Source organism: Sprattus sprattus (genome assembly GCF_963457725.1).
Source record: "Sprattus sprattus genome assembly, chromosome: 21".
Lineage (NCBI taxonomy): Eukaryota > Metazoa > Chordata > Actinopteri > Clupeiformes > Clupeidae > Sprattus > Sprattus sprattus.
In genome coordinates this window covers 7,842,381-7,860,921 of record NC_137919.1, presented here as the reverse complement: position 1 = coordinate 7,860,921, position 18,541 = coordinate 7,842,381, and the positions used below count along the sequence as shown (strand labels likewise).

At 42.3% G+C, this 18,541-nt stretch overlaps 1 protein-coding gene across 1 annotated transcript; it reads left to right on the top strand.

Annotated features, from left to right (window-relative positions):
* The first annotated feature begins 575 nt into the window (after positions 1 to 575).
* Positions 576 to 12,136, top strand: coro1b (coronin, actin binding protein, 1B). The gene is made up of 11 exons (XM_080860035.1): positions 576 to 1,004; positions 2,178 to 2,383; positions 3,239 to 3,361; positions 4,711 to 4,840; positions 5,901 to 6,082; positions 7,416 to 7,535; positions 7,843 to 7,947; positions 8,365 to 8,510; positions 8,743 to 8,800; positions 10,070 to 10,372; positions 11,243 to 12,136. The coding sequence occupies exons 2-11, from the start codon at positions 2,180 to 2,182 to the stop codon at positions 11,363 to 11,365; spliced, it is 1,494 nt and encodes a 497-aa protein (XP_080716161.1). The 5' UTR covers positions 576 to 1,004; positions 2,178 to 2,179; the 3' UTR covers positions 11,366 to 12,136.
* Positions 12,137 to 18,541: the final 6,405 nt, after the last annotated feature.

The following is an 18,541-nucleotide window of genomic DNA, read 5'->3' as shown; positions in this document are numbered from 1 at the left end:
CTAGAGAACCTTAACCATACAGTAATTTCACCATCATTGATGGGGTGACGTTACGCAACCGTCGAAAGGGTATACAACATGTAACAATATTATTTATATATGAATTTAGTCCTCAGTATCCCTAATATTATGTGTTAGGTAGCCGCCACATGTGATTACTATGTAATAATGTTGCGACTGGCTAGTCAGTAGTAGTTAGATAGCAGCTAACGTTAGCTACCTAGCGATAGCATCACATTTCCTTGAAGGCTACATTAACTTGTTCTACACTGAAACGAGCTGAAAATAAATGCATTAGTTCAATGTTTCTATCAGAACTACAAGTTTAGTCTTTCGGCTCTGAGTCAGTATCGCTAATCCACATCACCACACACCTACGGCATCTCTAGTTTCCGATGCTACCTCCTTCTCCTCCCACTGAAAATGCAACGCCTAAATAGGTAGTGCACCAATCCAAGGAAAGAACGCGTACATTTAGATGACTAAAGCAACGGATTTGCCAATCTTCACTTCTTCCTGTCAAAGGCGGAAGTATGTTTTTTATTACAGACGTTTGTCATTCCACCATGGTCTAGGCAGGTTTACGGCGATGGATGAATTGAACGGTGTCTACTTCCAAGCTTACGCATTTTCCCAACATCTCCAAAAATCGATAATATTGTAGAATATAATTTCAGATGGCGGTATGCTAATTAGCTTCAGTGGTGTATTGTAAATATCGAGGTAACCGCTAGTTAACGCTAGTAATTGCGATTTTTTTTTTGCATTTTTACTCAGATGATCTAGGCTATTCGAGAACGATTATTTCTTTTATCGTATTTTTTTGCACGTTATCTGTTCTCAGTTCAAATACTAGGGGGCCTCTATAGCAATCTACCTGCCACTTGGACACAGTGAGGAAAGGATTAAGTTACCACTGGGGAGGGATTATTTATTGACTCTCTTGCTTCATCGGTTGCAATCGGGTGTCCCTTGCACATAACCCAACATTGTTCGAGTTTGAGGTACTGTCGAATGATTGATTGTTTCCATATTACATTAGCTAGCATGTGTAGAAATGTGTCATGTAGTTCACAAGCCATTGTTTTGTCATTAGAGCGTGAACAAACGACCCCTTTATGTCTGTGAGGAAACTGTATGCCACGTCTAATTGCCCTCGATGTTTTACCCTTTCCCCACTGGTGCAATTCGTTTTCCGCCTTCAGACTACCTACCTTTTGATTTTCTACAAATCTTCTCAGGGTATCCAAAAAGACTCCAACACCACTCCCACCTATGCACAGCACACTTGCCACATAGACACCATATATATTTCAAACTGCAATGTTCGTTTCTGTTTTTTTCGATTCCACACCGGTATGTTAGCCTTACCATGATAAAGCCCATGGGTGTCTATAATTGCAGGTACACGCTTTTTATTCTTAGCTCACGAAAATGTAGGCTATTGTGTGGGGTGGATAGGCTTCATTGAGACATGTCATGTGAGACTCTATGAGCCTTTCGATACACGACATCGCACTCAAACATGCCATTTAGACTGACCATAGCAAAAAAATGACACTTTTATTGCAATCTGCTCATCACATTAGAAGGGTTATCTTCTCACTGACAGGCTTATTTGTAGATCTGTGCCATGAAACATTTCGACTGTTAACATTTAGGCCTTAATATATGAATTTCTATGTTGACTGTAGATCTGGCATGACACACATTATGATGGGGCTCAGAGTCAGACTGTAGCCTAATATCTGTGTGAGACATACCCCTTTGGCATGTGTTGTGTTGCACAGGTGTGTTGTGGCTCTGACCCTCCATGCAAGAGTTGTGCCAATGTTCGGCATTTCATTTGTACCGAGGCAGTCGACTCCCCATGCCCCATAGATCATGTGCCATTTTTGTGATTGTCTCCCATGTCATCCTACTTATAAATAGTGAATTAATATATAAATTATAAGTGATAAATACTTATAATAAGTTATAAATATTTAAAATGTTCTCCACAACTCTCTGTCTCTGTCTTTCTTCTCAACCCTCTTCCACACAGTCACAGTCAGTGTCATCTTACTTGTAAATCATTAGTAACAATACTTACAAACACTGATATAATGCTCTAATTCTGTCTGTCTGTCTCTCTCGCTCTGTCACTGTCCTCAACCCTCTCCACCACGTCCTTTCAGTCATGTCCTTCCGGCGGGGTGTGGTCAGACAGAGTAAATTCAGGCACGTCTTCGCCCAGGCGTGGAAGACGGAGCATTGCCTGGACGATGTCAGAGTGACACGGGTCACCTGGGAGGCGCCTCTCTGTGCGCCCAACCCCAAGTTCATCGCCGTGATCGTGGAGGCAGGAGGTGGCGGGGCTTTCCTTGTGCTGCCCCTCAACAAGGTACCTACGCTGACCTGTCAATCATTCTGTACTTTTATCCTAACCCCCAGACACATTTTCCTTTCTCTTGCTCCCCTGATCTTGATCTTCCATGTTTTACAAAACACATGTGGGTTCAGCCTTAATTAATTAATCTACTGAATCTACCTACTGTTTTCAAAAATAGGAAGAATAATTGACCACATTTTTGTGCAGAATCACCATGACATCATCCGTCATCAAGAAAGTTGAAGTCTTACACAGTGGGCTCTTACTTCTCATTAAGATGCTTGCTTGTCAATCCAAACGCCAATAATAAGTCCCACAGACTTTCCTCTTATCACTGTACTTGCTGAACTGCTGTGTGTTAAGATCTCATTGAGGTCTGTGAAACTTTAGGCTTCTCACAGAACCAGCTCAAGGCTACCATTTTTTTTCTGAGGGCCTTAAAATGGCCTCTTTCCATTTACACTTAACTTCCAGACTCATTGTGAGTTCCAGCAGAAGAATGATTGGTGCTGATAGGTTTCTATTATAGGGTAGAAAAATGAGGTTATGTAAGATTAGCAATGAAGTTGAGCATGTATAGTGATGAAAAGTGGGGAAGCTTTAAATGCCAAGAGACATTAAATGTAAAACTGGTGGAGAGTAGCAACGGATAATCATTTGGAGACATTTTAAAAAACATAACAGAATATAATGAAATTGAATTAAAAAAATAAACATTTTGTGAATGAGTAGTGGGTAAAACAAAAAGAAGATTAGAAACCAGGTATGAGGTAGTGGTTCAACATGACCCATCGAGGCTAAACATAGCCACGTAACAATCAGAGCACACACAGTCTAAAAACGAAACCCTGTCACCTTTGCCTGTAGAGTGGACGTGTGGACCAGAACACCCCGACTGTCTGTGGCCATGCAGCCCCGGTGCTTGACGTGCAGTGGTGTCCCCATGACGACAACGTGATTGCTAGCGCCTCTGAGGACTGCTCGGTGAAGGTACGTGAGCAGTGCAGAGCATCTGTGCAGTGGTTCAGACTGCAGACCTCCCCCTCCCCCTAGTTCACCTACACTTCGAAGCAGAGGCTTGCAACAACAACAAAACCACAATTGAGTGTTGTGTGATTCAGCCTGTAGCGAATTTGTCAGCATCCTCTGAACGTCATGGCCTACTTGAACATATGGCCTACTCGTCTTAGGATACATTGAATTAATCAGAGGAACAGCTGTACTTCGTAGGAGACTCCGTCAGAGAATATATTTTTAAATGCAGGGGTCAGTTGAAGGATATTCAGGTATTTTTGAGAGGCCTTCCAGTTGTAATTTCACTTATAAAAAAAGATTCTTGTGCTAATGGTTGGGGACTCACATGCAAGTACTCATACCCAACAACTTGACCTAACCAGTATAACAACTGCCCAACCATAGACCCGGAGCAGCAGGATACAACAACAACACTCAGAACTGGCTGGTGACAGCATCAACATGCACTGCATGGTGTACACGGGGTCCGTAAATGCCCACCTTTACAGTAAAACATGCACTGTCTGTAGCTCACAGCTACACAACAACTTGACTGCCCTAACATAGAGCCTGAGCAGCAGGAAACAACATCAACAACAACAAAAAATGCCTTTGTGAGTATCTCACTCGGGCTTTCAAGCAGGCGCCCTCCTTCATCAGTGTTTTGTTGAATTAGGCCCATGACACCTCCAGAAGGCTCAATAGTGGTGTCTAGCATCCCAGACCCACCCTGAAGCCTTCCTCATGATGCTTTAGATGTTAGCGATTCCTACTTACTTCTGCTTGGTTTAACCACCATAGCAGTTCTCTCTTCAATATGCAGATTACATGTGAAGTCATTTGTAAAACAGCTTACATGGATGTCAGTATTTTTTGCATACTTCCTGGTTGATTAGAAGTCAAACACCATGTTTAAATGTAAGTTGCTGAATAATAAAACTGAAAGCTCTAGACAGGACATGAAAACCCTCAGGTTTGTCAGAACTAAAAAAAGCCAGCTGGCTCAGGTATTCCAAAACTACATTACATACAGTACAGAACACACAGCATAAAACAGCAAACATTTCCTGCCTGCTACAAAGTGTTAAATTAGAGTATTAGAGAGCTTCCACTTCTTCAAAGTAAAAGACAAGTCCAGTCAAAGACTGAGGTGCAGTGTGTGTTACAGTGTATAACACTTGCAGTATGCAAGAGTGTAACAGTAGCAGTGTCTTACAGTGTCTCCTTTGCTGTGTGTACAGGTGTAGCAGTGTCTAACAGTGTTTCCTTTGCTGTGTGTACAGGTGTAGCAGTGTCTAACAGTGTCTCCTTTGCTGTGTGTACAGGTATGGCAGATACCGGACGAAGGACTTAAGGCTCCAATGACTGAGGCTGTTGTGACACTGGAAGGACACAGCAAAAGAGTGGGCATTCTAGCCTGGCACCCCACTGCTCTCAATATCCTGCTGACCGCTGGTAATCCTCTAAACTGTTTGTGTGTGTGTGTGTGTGTGTGTGTGTGTGTGTGTGTGTGTGTGTGTGTGTGTGTGTGTGTGTGTGTGTTTTTAAGTTGGGAAGAGTGTGGTCTGATTCTAAATTCAGGTGTGTTCCACTTCCCACTCAGGATAATTACCTGAGCCACAAAGACTGGGTTGATGTACCGATGTAACAAAGTGATTTGTTTACGTTGACAAGCAGCATAGAGAGGACTCTCACTTTTTCACTTTCAACATGTCCGTTGCATTCAGAGTTCTCAGAGTGGTCACTTCATGCCATTCCATGACAAAATGGGATTGAGGGTGTAAAGGTTGAATATTTCTAGCTCTGTGTTGTTATATTTTCAGGTCCTATATTTCACTGCATTCATTGTGGTCTGGATCCTCCATAGGTCTCCGTAGATATTCTTTTAGGTTCAAATGAGCATGCTTGTGGAGGGATTGGATCAACCACTCCACATTATTCACTCTTTGGCTCTGCCAGAAATCTGACAGATTGACGTACTCTCAGTGGAATGTTTACAGACTCTGATCCCATGGAAACTGACCTGAGACCTGACATTGCCTGACATTGGGGTCATTTTCATTTGTCCTCAGAGTATTTATTTGCATGATGGCTCTCCCTATGCAAACCAAGCTAGGTTAAGTATTCAAAAATAGGTGCAAGTATGTAAAAGAGGATGTCTGTTTGGTGATCATAAAAATATTTAGTAGGTACACATTCAGGCGTTCTGTGTTGTCATATCATGAGCTGAACTACGATTTTGGTTGCTATTGATTAGCACAGAAGTTATCAACGTGGTGACTTTACAACTCATTACATGCTCTTGCTTGTTTGTATTGAGTTCCTGTAGCTCAAACTGATAGAGAAAGGTGCGAACACCTCAAGACTCAGTTGGCAGAGCAAGGTGCTGATAACACTAAGGTCTGAGTGTGATACTCATACCCAGATGCTGATAAAAAAAAAAAAAAAGTATTTCTGTACTGTCCTTTTGGTTGCTAATTCAGTCAAATATTGTCTGTTCGTCCCTTGTGTCCAGGTTGTGACAACCTGGTGTGTGTCTGGGACGTGGGGACCGGGGAGCTGGTGTACCAGCTGAGCGATGCCCACCCAGACCTGATCTATAGCGTGTGCTGGAACAGGGAGGGCAGCGTCGTGTGCACCACCTGCAAGGACAAGGCCCTGCGTGTCATTGACCCGCGCCGGGGGACTGTCCTCAAGGTGCTAGTTCACAGACAGTCTTGAAACACATTTTTTTATTTACAGTCACTGACTCTCTAATTGGAAATTAACGGATTTTGTCGTTTGTAACCTCTCGCCAACCAAAACTCATTTATCGCAATAAATTAGGTATAAGCTATCTTGATGTTTATTTTAGGTCATACCAAACTTTACTGATATAAAAAGCAAATTGTACTTAATCAAGTGTTAAGGACGTGGTAAAAACATGCACTTAATGTTAAAGGCACCCAGTGTAACTTTCGAGGCTTAAACATTAACATTCAATTTCTAGTATTTTTTACACGTACTAAGTTTCAATAACTCCATACCATTACATATCGACATTCAAGGAGCAAAGATGAGACGTTGTTGTGTGGTGAGAACTGATAGAAAATCGATAACAACAACAATCACCGCCATTTTCTTTATTTTTTGTAACCTACAATAAATAAAGAAGGATTCCAGTCAATGGAAAAATGGCCTCTCCCCACCGGCGATTGTTGTTGTTGACGATTTTCTATCAGTTCTCACCACACAACGACGTCTCATCCTTTTTCCTTGAATGTCGATATGTAATGGTATGGAGTTATTGAAACTTACTTTGTGTAAAAAAGACTAGAAATTGAATGTTTATTTGTCATTGAATGTTTATATAAAGTTGCACTGGGTGCCTTTAAGCTAAGCCTAACCTTTTGAATGAAAGAAATCCCCATTCAGCACAGTGGCATTACACAGCTCTGTTCTCGATGAGTTCACTGGGAGATGGCATGAGCTTGGATTTAATGTCAGTATTAGCATATAATAGCATATCTTGCTAACTTCCGACAGACATCTGCATCATGGGATCCCCCCTTACTGCACAAGCCAAATGATTAGCAGACCTAGACGCTTGTGCCTTTAAAACATCTTGCCTGATTAAGTCAACACTATTTGCTGACTCAATGTCAACTTCAGTCGAAGGAAGGAAAAGATTAACATGTGCCTGTCCTGATATGAGAGTTGGACTTTTTTTGTATTACTGTTGTTTGGCATTACTGATTGTGTTGTTGTTGTGTTGCATAAAAATGGAAGGGAGATGTCAGTCCCAGTAAGTGGAGGAAGATTCATTTTCTCCATAGTGTATAGAATTCAATTCAATTACATTTTATTTATGTAGCGCAAAAAAAACAATAAAATGGTCTGAGGGTTTTTTACAGAGCCCAGAGCCTGAACCACCTTAGAGCAAGCACAATGGTGACAGGGGCAATGAAAACCTCCCTGCTAATCGGGACACAAAGTACAAATGAAATACAATGAGAACTAAGACTTTAATTAAAATTTTTAATGTACCCAGGTGAAGGAGAAAGCCCATGATGGCACCAGACCAATGAGGGCAGTGTTCCTGTCTGACGGGAAGATCCTCACAACGGGGTTCAGCCGCATGAGCGAGAGGCAGATGGCATTATGGGACACGGTGAGATGAAGGCATTTTGTGGAGTAGTGTGTGTGTTTATGTGTTAATGTGTGAGTGGCTGCGTGAGTGTGTTTGGTAATGGTGTGCCTTTGGTTCTGTGAATCCCTGTGTTTGTGTCTGTGTGTGGTGTTTGTGTGTATAGCCAGGTTTACCTCCCTGTGTTGATGTGTGTGTGTGTGTGTGTGTGTGTGTGTGTGTGTGTGTGTGTGTGTGTGTGTGTGTGTGTGTGTGTGTGTGTTGTTTGTATGTTTAGCCAGGTTTACTTCTGTGTGTGTGTGTGTTAAACTGTCTCTGTCTTATTTTGCAGAATGATCTCACAGAGCCCATGGCTGTCCAGGAGATGGACACTAGTAATGGAGTTTTGCTGCCGTTCTATGACCCAGACACCAGCATGGTCTATTTGTGTGGAAAGGTACCGACGTCTGTTTGTCTTTATCCCATACGTGTAGCTTGACCACAAATAAGGAAGCTCATATTTTTCTATTTGAGGAAGAAGGGATACCAACATAGATAGAGACAATGAGGAACAGCTCTTTCCCACAGGACGTTCAAACCCTCAAACTGGCGAACACCGTGGACTTGACTTTGGACTTAGTAGTTCAACAACCACAACACCCTACATTCTTATTAAGACACCCTTGTTACTTTATATTTACAAATATGAATTATATATGTTGGCAGCCTAATGCAGCACAACTCTCTAACACACACACACACACACAGGCACACCCTGTGACGTGGTGTTTGAAGTCTTCCAGATGCCCACCAAACACACACACACACACACCGGACACACACACACTGTAACGTGGTGTTTGGTGTCTTCCAGGGCGACTGCACCATCCGTTACTTTGAGGTGACAGACGAGTCCCCGTATGTCCACTTCATCAGTCTGTACAGCAGCAAGGAGCCACAGAGGGGAGCTGGCTTCCTCTGCAAGAGAGGGGTGGACGTCAACAAGTGTGAGATAGCCAGGTAAAGGACCACATGACTATGCAGCTCTTCAGTGTCCGACATATGCAGTGAAAGTGTTTCCAGGAGCAAACTTAAATTAATCGTATAAAACTATAAATGTTTTTCCCTATAAGTGTTTGGGGGATTGAGCAGGGCAAACGTGTTGTTAAATGCGTCATTGAGAACTGTGAAAAGCGCTATATAAATGTGATAATTATTATTATTATAAATGTGTGGTTTCTCTTCTTTACAGGTTCTACAAACTTCATGAGAGGAAGGTGGAACCCATTTCCATGACCGTGCCACGCAAGGTAAGCAACTGGTTCTAGGATAGAGTGTGCGGAACTTTCTTTTTACCACATGCCAAACTACCAACCAATAATGAGTGTCCTTAAAAAAAAGGGACAGAACAAGGTGACATTGCGTGTCTGTGTGTGTTAATGTGTAGCCTGGCCATTACCAGCCTGTGACTCCATTTCATTCCGTCTTTCAGTCTGGCAAAACGCTATGCATTTTCGTTTCCGAGATGAGCGGGTGCTTAGCTTGAGGTTTAAAATCATTGGAGTTCCCTTAACCAATCAGCAACGTTTAGTAAGCATTCGGTAGATTAAACTCTTCCCAAAGCCAGTTGGGAGAAGAGCTACGACGTCCTTTCCAATCATAAAACTTACAAGAAAATACTCTTGTTCTCCTTTTAATTTTCTGATGTTCTCGAGAGTTGAGACAACTTTTCCGATAGCTTTTCGTGTCTTTTCCTCTAAGGCGAGTTTTGCGTCACAGCTCTGAACTGTTCGCTGATTGGTCCTACAGGATTTTGAGTCCTGGAGACGATTGTCAACGGGGTTGGGCCAGACTGAGTATGAGCTTGAAATCAATTCAGGCGGAAATACGTAGGCTGGTGTCACCAGGCTAGTTAATGTGTACTTGTGTGATACAAATCAGGCATGTTGTTTTGAGCCTGCACTGCATCCTCTGATGTAATTAGTAATGTATTACATTTTTAGAGCTATATCCAGTTAAATCCAGTTCGATTTCGGCGACAGAGGAACGGCTTAAGTTCTGCTGATGTTTACTGATGGGGTACTTCAGGTGGGAGAAACAATTGATACAGTGTAGTTACGCGATATTTTTCTACACTATATAATATAAATACAGCAGCGTCAGGTATTGCATCTCTACTCCAATAACACTACTTCTGAAGGCCACAATATGACCTTGTTCTTCTCTTGTGTCACAGAAGAAATTGGAAAAGAGGATGAGCACAAATGTATACAAAATCCTACATATGGGAGAAAATCGCGATGTGTCTCAGAATCGAATCACAAAACTTGCTGTATCGTAAAATGGAGAGAATCACAGTAATATTGTATCGTGGCCCAAACATTGTGACCGTATCGCATCGTCACCTCTGTAGCAATTCCCATCCCGATGAGGATACTCGGTACAGGACATGGAGTATTTAGGTTCAAATTACTAAAGCCAATTCATGCACCACACCTTCTCTCTCTCTCTCTCCATGCAAATTCTCTCTCTTACTCTCTGTCCGTTCTCTCTCTCTTCTTGTCTCCTCCCTCCCTCAGTCCGACCTCTTCCAGGGGGATCTTTATCCCGATACAGCGGGCTCGGAGCCCTCTCTGCTCGCTGAGGATTGGATCGCTGGACAGGATGCCCCGCCCATCCTCATCTCGTTGAGCGGGGGCTACGTGGCCCCGGCCTCCAAGCAGAGAGACACGCTGCGGGGCCGCCCCAAACTGCTCCCCCAGAGTGACGACTCCGGACCCGCTGCCACGGCAACCCCCGTGGTCAAGGAGACGGAGGTCGAAACTCCCGCCCCAGCGAGGGTAGTCCAGGAGACAGAGGCTGTGCCAGACAGGGCGAAGGAGGTGAGAGAGAGAGAGAAGTGAAAAGTGAAACTTTTTTATGACTTCTAACATATGACTAATTTAGTGTCTTCCTCTTTCCTATTTTTGGTCTTTGTAATTTGAAATTCAATGTCTTCCTGCTCTCTGTATATTTCATTCATTCTTTCATTCTTTTATTCTTTTGTTCTTTTTTCTAACATTCATTCTTTCATTGTTCCTTTTACCACTGTCTTTCCTTTTGGAATTTGTTTTCGTTTCTCTCTTTATCTGCTCATCCTCTTATGTTTGCTCCTGACATGTCTTCTCTCACACCTCACCTATCTCCATTCACCCACCATCTATCCCATCCCTCCCTCCCTCCCTCTCATCTCTCCCTTTCATTTCTCTCATCCCTTCCTCCCTCTCTCTTTCTCTCCCTTCCATTTCTCCAATCCCTCCCTCCCTCTCTCTTTCTCTCCCTCCCATTTCTCTCACCCCTTCCTCCCTCTCTCTTTCTCTCCCTCCAATTTCTCTCATCCCTCCCTCCCATCCCTCCCTCTCTCTTTCTCTCCCTCCCATTTCTCTCACCCCTTCCTCCCTCTCTCTTTCTCTCCCTCCCATTTCTCTCATCCCTTCCTCCCTCCCTCTCTCCTTCTCTCTCATCCCTCCCCCCTATCTCTTTCTCTCCCACCAATTTCTCTCATCCCTCCCTCCCTCTCTCTTTCTCTCCTTCTCATCTCTCCCTCCCTCCCCTCCCTCCCATTCTCTTTCTCTCCTTCTCATCTCTCCCTCCCTCCCTCCCCTCCCTCCCTCTCTCTTTCTCTCCTTCTCATCTCTCCCTCCCTCCCTCTCTCTTTCTCTCCCTCTCATCTCTCTCTCCCTCCCTCCCTCCCTCCTCTTCTTCCTCTCCAGGAGGATCAGCTGAATGAGATCCTGACGGAAGTGAAGGCCTTGAAGGCGGTGGTCCAGGCTCAGGGGCAGCGCATAGACATGCTGGAAAGGCAGTTGGCTCGCATCGAAGACGGAGACGTCTGAGTCCCAAGTAGGACGGCGGTGTACACATTCCTTCTAACACCCCACCCCCGACCCCCAGCCCATAGCCTTACACAACATCCTCTAGTAGCTTAATTATATTGTGATGAATCATGGGAGATGTAGTTTACTGAGGACTAGTGAGGTACAAGATTTTCAAAAGGACAGTAAGGATGGTAAGGATGTCTACTAATAGGATTGAATACTCATGTCACTGTACTGACTACAAAAAAAAGGACCAGGAGACTAGTTAATACGTTTATTACACTAATGCTGCATTCATTTCAACGATGAAGAATCACTAGTGACATGCCTACAGAGTAAGAAGCAGATCTCTAGCACCCAAGGCTTTTAGAGATTGCTTGAATTGTGGTTTCCAGTGAAGGAGAGTGAAAAAACTGACCGAATAAGAAACTTAGCAACCTTATTCTCCACATTGTGCACAAGGGCTCAGTTATCAGGTGGTTTTGTTTGCTGCTAACTCTAAGCTCCATATCACTGTTCTGTTTGAGAGTGTGCATATTAAGTACATGCACTACCTCAGGTGGGTGGAGCTGAATCGCTTCTCCCACTGTGGCTTTTCTATAGTATCTATCTTGACATTACAGTCCTCCTAATTTATATACTAGGGATTTTTTTTTATTTGGGTTTGGATTTTGTTTTTGAAAAACCTGAGCCTTTGAAGCTACTCCAGTAACTAACATATTTGCTGCACTGCTTACAACAGCTGAATTGTAGTTGATAATGCTGCATATAAGCATTCCAAGATAAGTGAGACTGTTGGGTGTGATTATACGTTACCTTTAGGCTAGTTTTTGTATATGATCATTGTTATTTTTTACTACCAGATATCTTAAACTGTGTAAGTCTAAATAACACAACTAGCTCATTTAATTAATCAGTGTGTCACGCTGATTGACTTGTATGTGTGTGTGCGTGTGTGTGTGTCTTTGATTTTGCACTTAATTATTACGTACGTTTTGATGAGAGGGATTAATAAGCAATAGAAGTTACCTAGCAAATGTGTTGGCATTTTTTTTAAGAACCTCAAGTAGGTTGATTCAGCTTTGCTGTTCTCTTTTAGGACAGCAAACTTGACATTCACCTGTCGTTAGGAAGGTCACAGTCATTTTCTGTATATCCTAATGAACATTAAATTGATTACATTTGTCTCCCAATTATCAAGTACCTCTTATGTGGCATCATGGTTACAATCAAGGATGGGTCTTAAACTCCTCATCCTCATTTTTTGATTTGTCAATATTTTTTTCCTGCGTATATGCTTTAATTTGTCATAATTTTGTGTGTTTTGAAACTAGCGATGTAGTTGAGAAGAAATCTCTTGGGCTTTCCAATAAACACTAAAATACAACTTCCACTTTTGCTGTGTTGTGTCCGGTCATTACAATCTGTTTGTGGCACTGCTATGATTTGCATTAGGAGTCGTTGGCCCACTTTTTGTGTGCAGGGCAGACACACTAAATTATAACTTATTTATTTTTTGATCTGGCTGCAAGAAGTCAGTCGACAAAACAAACAGAAACAATGTCTCCAACAAATGCTGGTTTGAAACATTTATATTTACTTCATTTTAAACAGGAGGTGAAACTTCTTAATAATAACAGCCATTTAATATAAAACTATGCAATATAACAGGTAAAAAACATCAGTTTTGGAAAAGTCACAATAAAGTCCAAAAACATCCACATAACTGAATAATATTGGTGTTTTTCCGTATATTTTCAACTCATGTTAATCCTCCCCACATTGGAATCTTACTTATTAAGTAGCCTACTGGCACCAAAGCCTTCACACATCGAGGCGCCACATTCAAATGGTCAGCTAAACCTTTCCTGTCTGCAGACCTTCACAACTTTCATACCTAGGTAGGTGCGTGCGTGCGTGCGTGCGTGCGTGCGTGCGTGCGCTTCAGATCTGTTGCATAGAATACGCAGAACAAACAACACCCTACCCATCAGACCGGCATTCTATTGAGTCCTTTGCTAAATCATCATCATCCATTCACAACTATCTTCAGAGCTAAAATAGAGTTGGTGTTATGGTTTAACAGTAGTGTTTTCACATGAAATCCATCAAAATACGACAATCTTTCATAACCAAACAATGAACACATCAGTGTACCACCACTTCACCAAAACTTTTCAGGCAAACACCATATTCAGTTGTGTTATGACACTGCCTGTGAGTTGTTTGAAAGCTGATGCAGGCATGCCTTGCACTGTGCGACAACTGATGGCAGCAGCAGCAGCAGTAGCAGTGACAGGATGTGGTCACAGCCAGTTCCTACCGGTCGACTTGCAAATACGGGCGAAGGCGCTCACAAGAGCACAGTTTTTTTAATCTAATTATTTGACACTTTTGAAACTGTGTATATGAGATAAAAAAGTTACCGGCCTTCTTTAAACAATGTTCCCCTGAGCTTGCCATTATATATATATACATATATATATAAAAACGCTACAATAGTCTTGGTAATCTCAGTTAATGGAAATCATCATGCCTCATTTATTTGCCCTCTTATCTTTGCTGTTTTGAATATTCAGCTTCCTCTTTTTTATCTTTTTCTGCCAGATGTTTGTTTCCATCTTGCTTTGGAGTCTGAGTTCATATCTACATGTTTTCTCTTCACTTCTCATTGGGTGCGTAGCAAAAGGCGCGGCCTCTTTCGATTCTTTCCTCGCTTCTGTCTTTCGCTCCTCTGCATGTTGCCTATGGTACCCACCCTGACTTTCGGATGACTTGAAAAGTTGTGCAGAGTTCATCTTGACCGTTTCGTCCTAACTACTTACTGCAAAGGTGAGTTTCAGACATGCAGTCTAATTGTGTTTAACCTAAAATGTACATAAACTATAGGCTAGGGTCATAAGCTGTACTTTAAGAGGGTCTGTTTGCTATAAGCTAGAGTCATAAGCTGAACATAGTGAGGGTCTGTTTGCACTGTGACATCATTGTTTCCTTAGTCGCCGTCTCCCCGCACTTAGTTTGAAACTTGTGTTGGTTTGATCACTAAAGACCTCCTTATACACTTTTTTTGTTTAATCCCCTCCTTTGATTTTTGTTCTTTCTATATTTGCCTTACTTTCATTTACTTTCTCTTCTCTTCTCTTCTTACTTCTCTATCCCTTCATTTCTCGATGCTCACTGAATTTGTTAGTGGAAAGTGAACTGTGAACTCTATTCGTGACACCTCTTGGACCTCTACTGTTTCACTACCCTATATTTTAAACCCTGCGTGATACTGTGCGTGCTTAATTCCAGCCTTTTCTGAAACACATTTAAAAACATGTTTTCTGCAATGTGTAACCTTATGAAAACGTAAAGACAAGATACTTTTCGCTTGGTACAGGGACAGACAATAACATTTAAAGCTGCCTAAATACAATTATACTGGAAAAAAACAACAGCAGGTTTACTTGCTTTAAATCAAATGAAGGAAGCCAAACCACTTCCTTTAACCCCACCCCCACCCCCTGCGCGCCCCTCTTTCTCAGTATGTGCGTGGGCGTGAGTACACACGTGTGTTTAAAACTTTAACTTGATCAAATTGAGTTTAAACACATCCAAAAAGAAAGTCGTACATGGTCCACTCTTTGCCCATGAAAACATACTTTGCAAAACTATACATTTGCCTGTTCAGAGTGCCGCTTCAATCATTTTTCAAAACTACCCCATGTCTTGATTTCAGTGTAGAATATCTCTCCCATCCGAGACATCAACTGAAATTTAGAACAGAAATGCCATATGCTAAGAATTCTTTATCTTACTTTTCCTCATTGTGTTATTGTGAATTGTTAACTCAACCATTTGGTAGAGTGTACATTGAGTTGCCACAATTTTATCTTAATGAATTTACTTCACGTGATCTGATTGACCTATCTGTGGCAACTGGTTGAGGTGTGTATGGCACAGACATTATATTGCTAGTTGGCAGTGTTAACATTGCCTAAATGATCTATAAAGTTCCCAAAGTGACTGTTATATTCCCTTTTCTTGCCAAAGGCCATTTTATTGATTACAGACGTTTAAGTTTGTTGCTAACACTGGCTCTCCTCTTTTTCCCCCCACACCACCACACCCCTTCCCTCTTTCTCTTCTTGTCCTCCCACTTAAGTCATGACGACTGACAATGACAGCTCATCTAACACAACATGCCTGGTCCTACTGTTCATGTTCTTGTCCCTGGTCCTCTTACTGGTGTACCTGTACCGGCGTCTGAACCGTGTCAGCAAAGGCGAGTACACTGTTCGCAAGCTCGTGCTCGGCGAGGGAGGCCTCCGTGACCAAATGAGGTCAGGGGTCATTGCCGTGGAGACCAGACTGGGTGTCCACCTGTGGCCAAGGCCTAGGGGCGAGGAGGAAGCTGTGGAGGATGGACAGCAGGCGACGGAGACGGATGTGGAAAAACGACAGAGCCAGGAAGACATGCATGATGAGAGAGAGGAGGCGGTCCAGTGCACACACGAGGGTGAAGAAGATGAGAGCTCAGAGGATGACTACTCGAGCATGGATGGAGAAAACCTTCGAGAACGCGCCGGACTGATGGAGGACAAGGATGAGGAGGAGGGGAGAGGAGAAGGGGAAGGACAGGAAGATCAGCCAGAGAAAGGGAGAGAGGAGGAGGTGGTGGTGGAGGTGGGGGAGGGGGAGAAGAATGGTGAAGGCCTGGGCTTGCTCGTCAACCTCCAGGAGTTTTCAGGCAGTGCCATTTGGTCAGGGAAGGAGAGGGATGAGAGCAAGGACAGTGATATGACTGCTCTGTGAGAGGAGGAGGAGAAGAAGAGAGAGAGAGCGGAGAGGGAGAGGGAGTGAATTGAATTTCCTATTGGGCCGAATAAACATTTTGTTGTGTACATTTCTACACATGTGGACATTCCATTTATCTGTGAAATATACATGAGTATTGGTAGCTTTGGGATAGCTGTGGTACCTCATGAGTCATTTTAAAAAGTTTGAAAAAAATGTATTCCTACACCAACATCTCTTCATGATCTCTTATGGGTTCTAGAAACTAATTGACAAATAATAACATGTAAGGAGAGACATCAATTTCATACAGAAAACAAAAAAGAGGAAACCCTTAAGGAGTCAAGATTTCCCAGAAAATAAGATTAAAAAATGTTCTTTCTCTTGTCCGTGTAGAACACAAGCCCTCTGGGATTTTACGTAAAGCTGCCTACTATGATGCATCTGTCTTTGTACAGGCCAGCTCAATTATCAGATCATTGTCAGTTCTCATCTTAAAACATTCTCAGGTTTATATTCAAAGGTACTTGTACTGGTCTGTCTCTATATGAGAGAACCCTTAAACGTTCTCTACAGAGGCCTCTTTGTTGGTTAGGTTTTGATTGGCTATTTGTTTATTCATGTTTTTAGCAATGTGCAGCATTCTTTCATATTTGTATTCATTTTTTCAACAATGTTCATCATTTGGTCTTTTTAAGGGTTCGCGTATGGGCTCAAGCTAGAATTCAACTTAATATAACAATTTACAGACTGATTGTAATATCTCCTCTGTAGGAATGGAGCTCAGCCTGAGTATGCTATTAAATTAAATCCACTAACTCTATGTTTACTCAGTTTCCTGGGCTAGAGTTGGTTTGCATGATGTATAACTTTAACTGTCAGAGATAATGTGAAACAGTCTATCCATAATGTGAACCTTAGCTAAACCTGACTGGCTTGTAAACAGATTTGAAGAAAGTCTATGAAATAACCGAATGGAAAGGAGATGAGTTAAAGTAACAGAAGCTTGAAGGTTTTGTGTTTTCAGTTGATGCATTGTAAGGTAAAGTTGTACAGACTTGTTGACATTCTTAGTTTAATATCACTTATAAACTAGCGGGTATTTTTTTTACGTCTTTTTGCTAAAGCTGTTATATTTTTGAGTTTGAGTCTTCATGTGTGACATAAATGTACGTAATTTTTTTGTCAATAAACATCTGTAGGTCTTGTAATTAAAGGCTTTTGCTTAGTGCTGGTGTTTAAAAAAAAGACAAAAAAGGGATTACCTTTCAGGGTCGCTTCACTTTAGTCACAGGTGACACAGACTATCCCCTTGAAGAAATGGGCCTGCTGAAGAAGAGACTGTAAATAGCCTACAAAACGACGTACACTCTAGAGTACACGGTCTAGTTTCATCGATTTTATGTAGGAAAATTAGACCAAAATGCCAAGGATTGATGACCAATCGTCAAAACTAACTTTTTCCTTTTACATAGCAGCACGATAAACATTTAAAAACTATGGTTGTCATGTGACATTTCAGTCAGGGGATGTAGCTCAGTGGTAGAGCGCATGCTTCGCATGTATGAGGTCCCGGGTTCAATCCCCGGCATCTCCACGGTTCTTTTGTATCTTAGCGAAACCGCATTGTCAGATTTTACTGAACGATGGTCTCTATTCAAATAGGGAAGCAAAGTCCCGAATGTGGCACCACAGAAATACAGTAACGACCTATAATTTCGCCAAAAAAGAGTTTTACCTATTAACACACAACATGACGAACCATGAAACATGGGCGGAGTTAATAGCCATAAGATGTCAGATGCTGAGCGTCTATTGGGCCGTTTCCATGTATTCAAGGCGTGGTGTACTCACAAACGAGCAATCACCATGGCTTGCTACTGAAAATATTAGAAATATGGCTCGAATTATGCTTGTGGGGTGTAATGCATTACCCACGAAATCTGAGGATAGAACCAAATAATTCCTTTCTACGTTCGTCGTTGGGAAGGTCTTCCAAAGAATCATAGTGCGAAAGAGTCTCGATTGCAGCAGAGCGAGACAAACAGCAAATGTTTATTTGAAGATGGACTCTTGTCGGCAGGCGTTCATAAGTATTTTCCGGTAGAAGGCGGCCTTGGCATCGGGAATCCGCCACTGGTAAATATGCTTTTAAAATGGCAAATGATACCTAGCCCAGCTGATGCTGTCTTCTGTCATGACAATCTAAAACGCGTTAACTGCAAAGTGAATTTCATTTATAGACGCCTCCTGAAGTGAAAATATCCTCTCTGCATCATTTAGTCACTTCGGTGCAGAATGGATCATTATCGGGTGCTATCTGCAGATGGTGTCCGTCGTTTAGGCCACTTTGCACGTTTGATTAGCTGGCTAGCTTGTATATTAACAAGTGGTGCAGATTGCATTCGCGTGAAC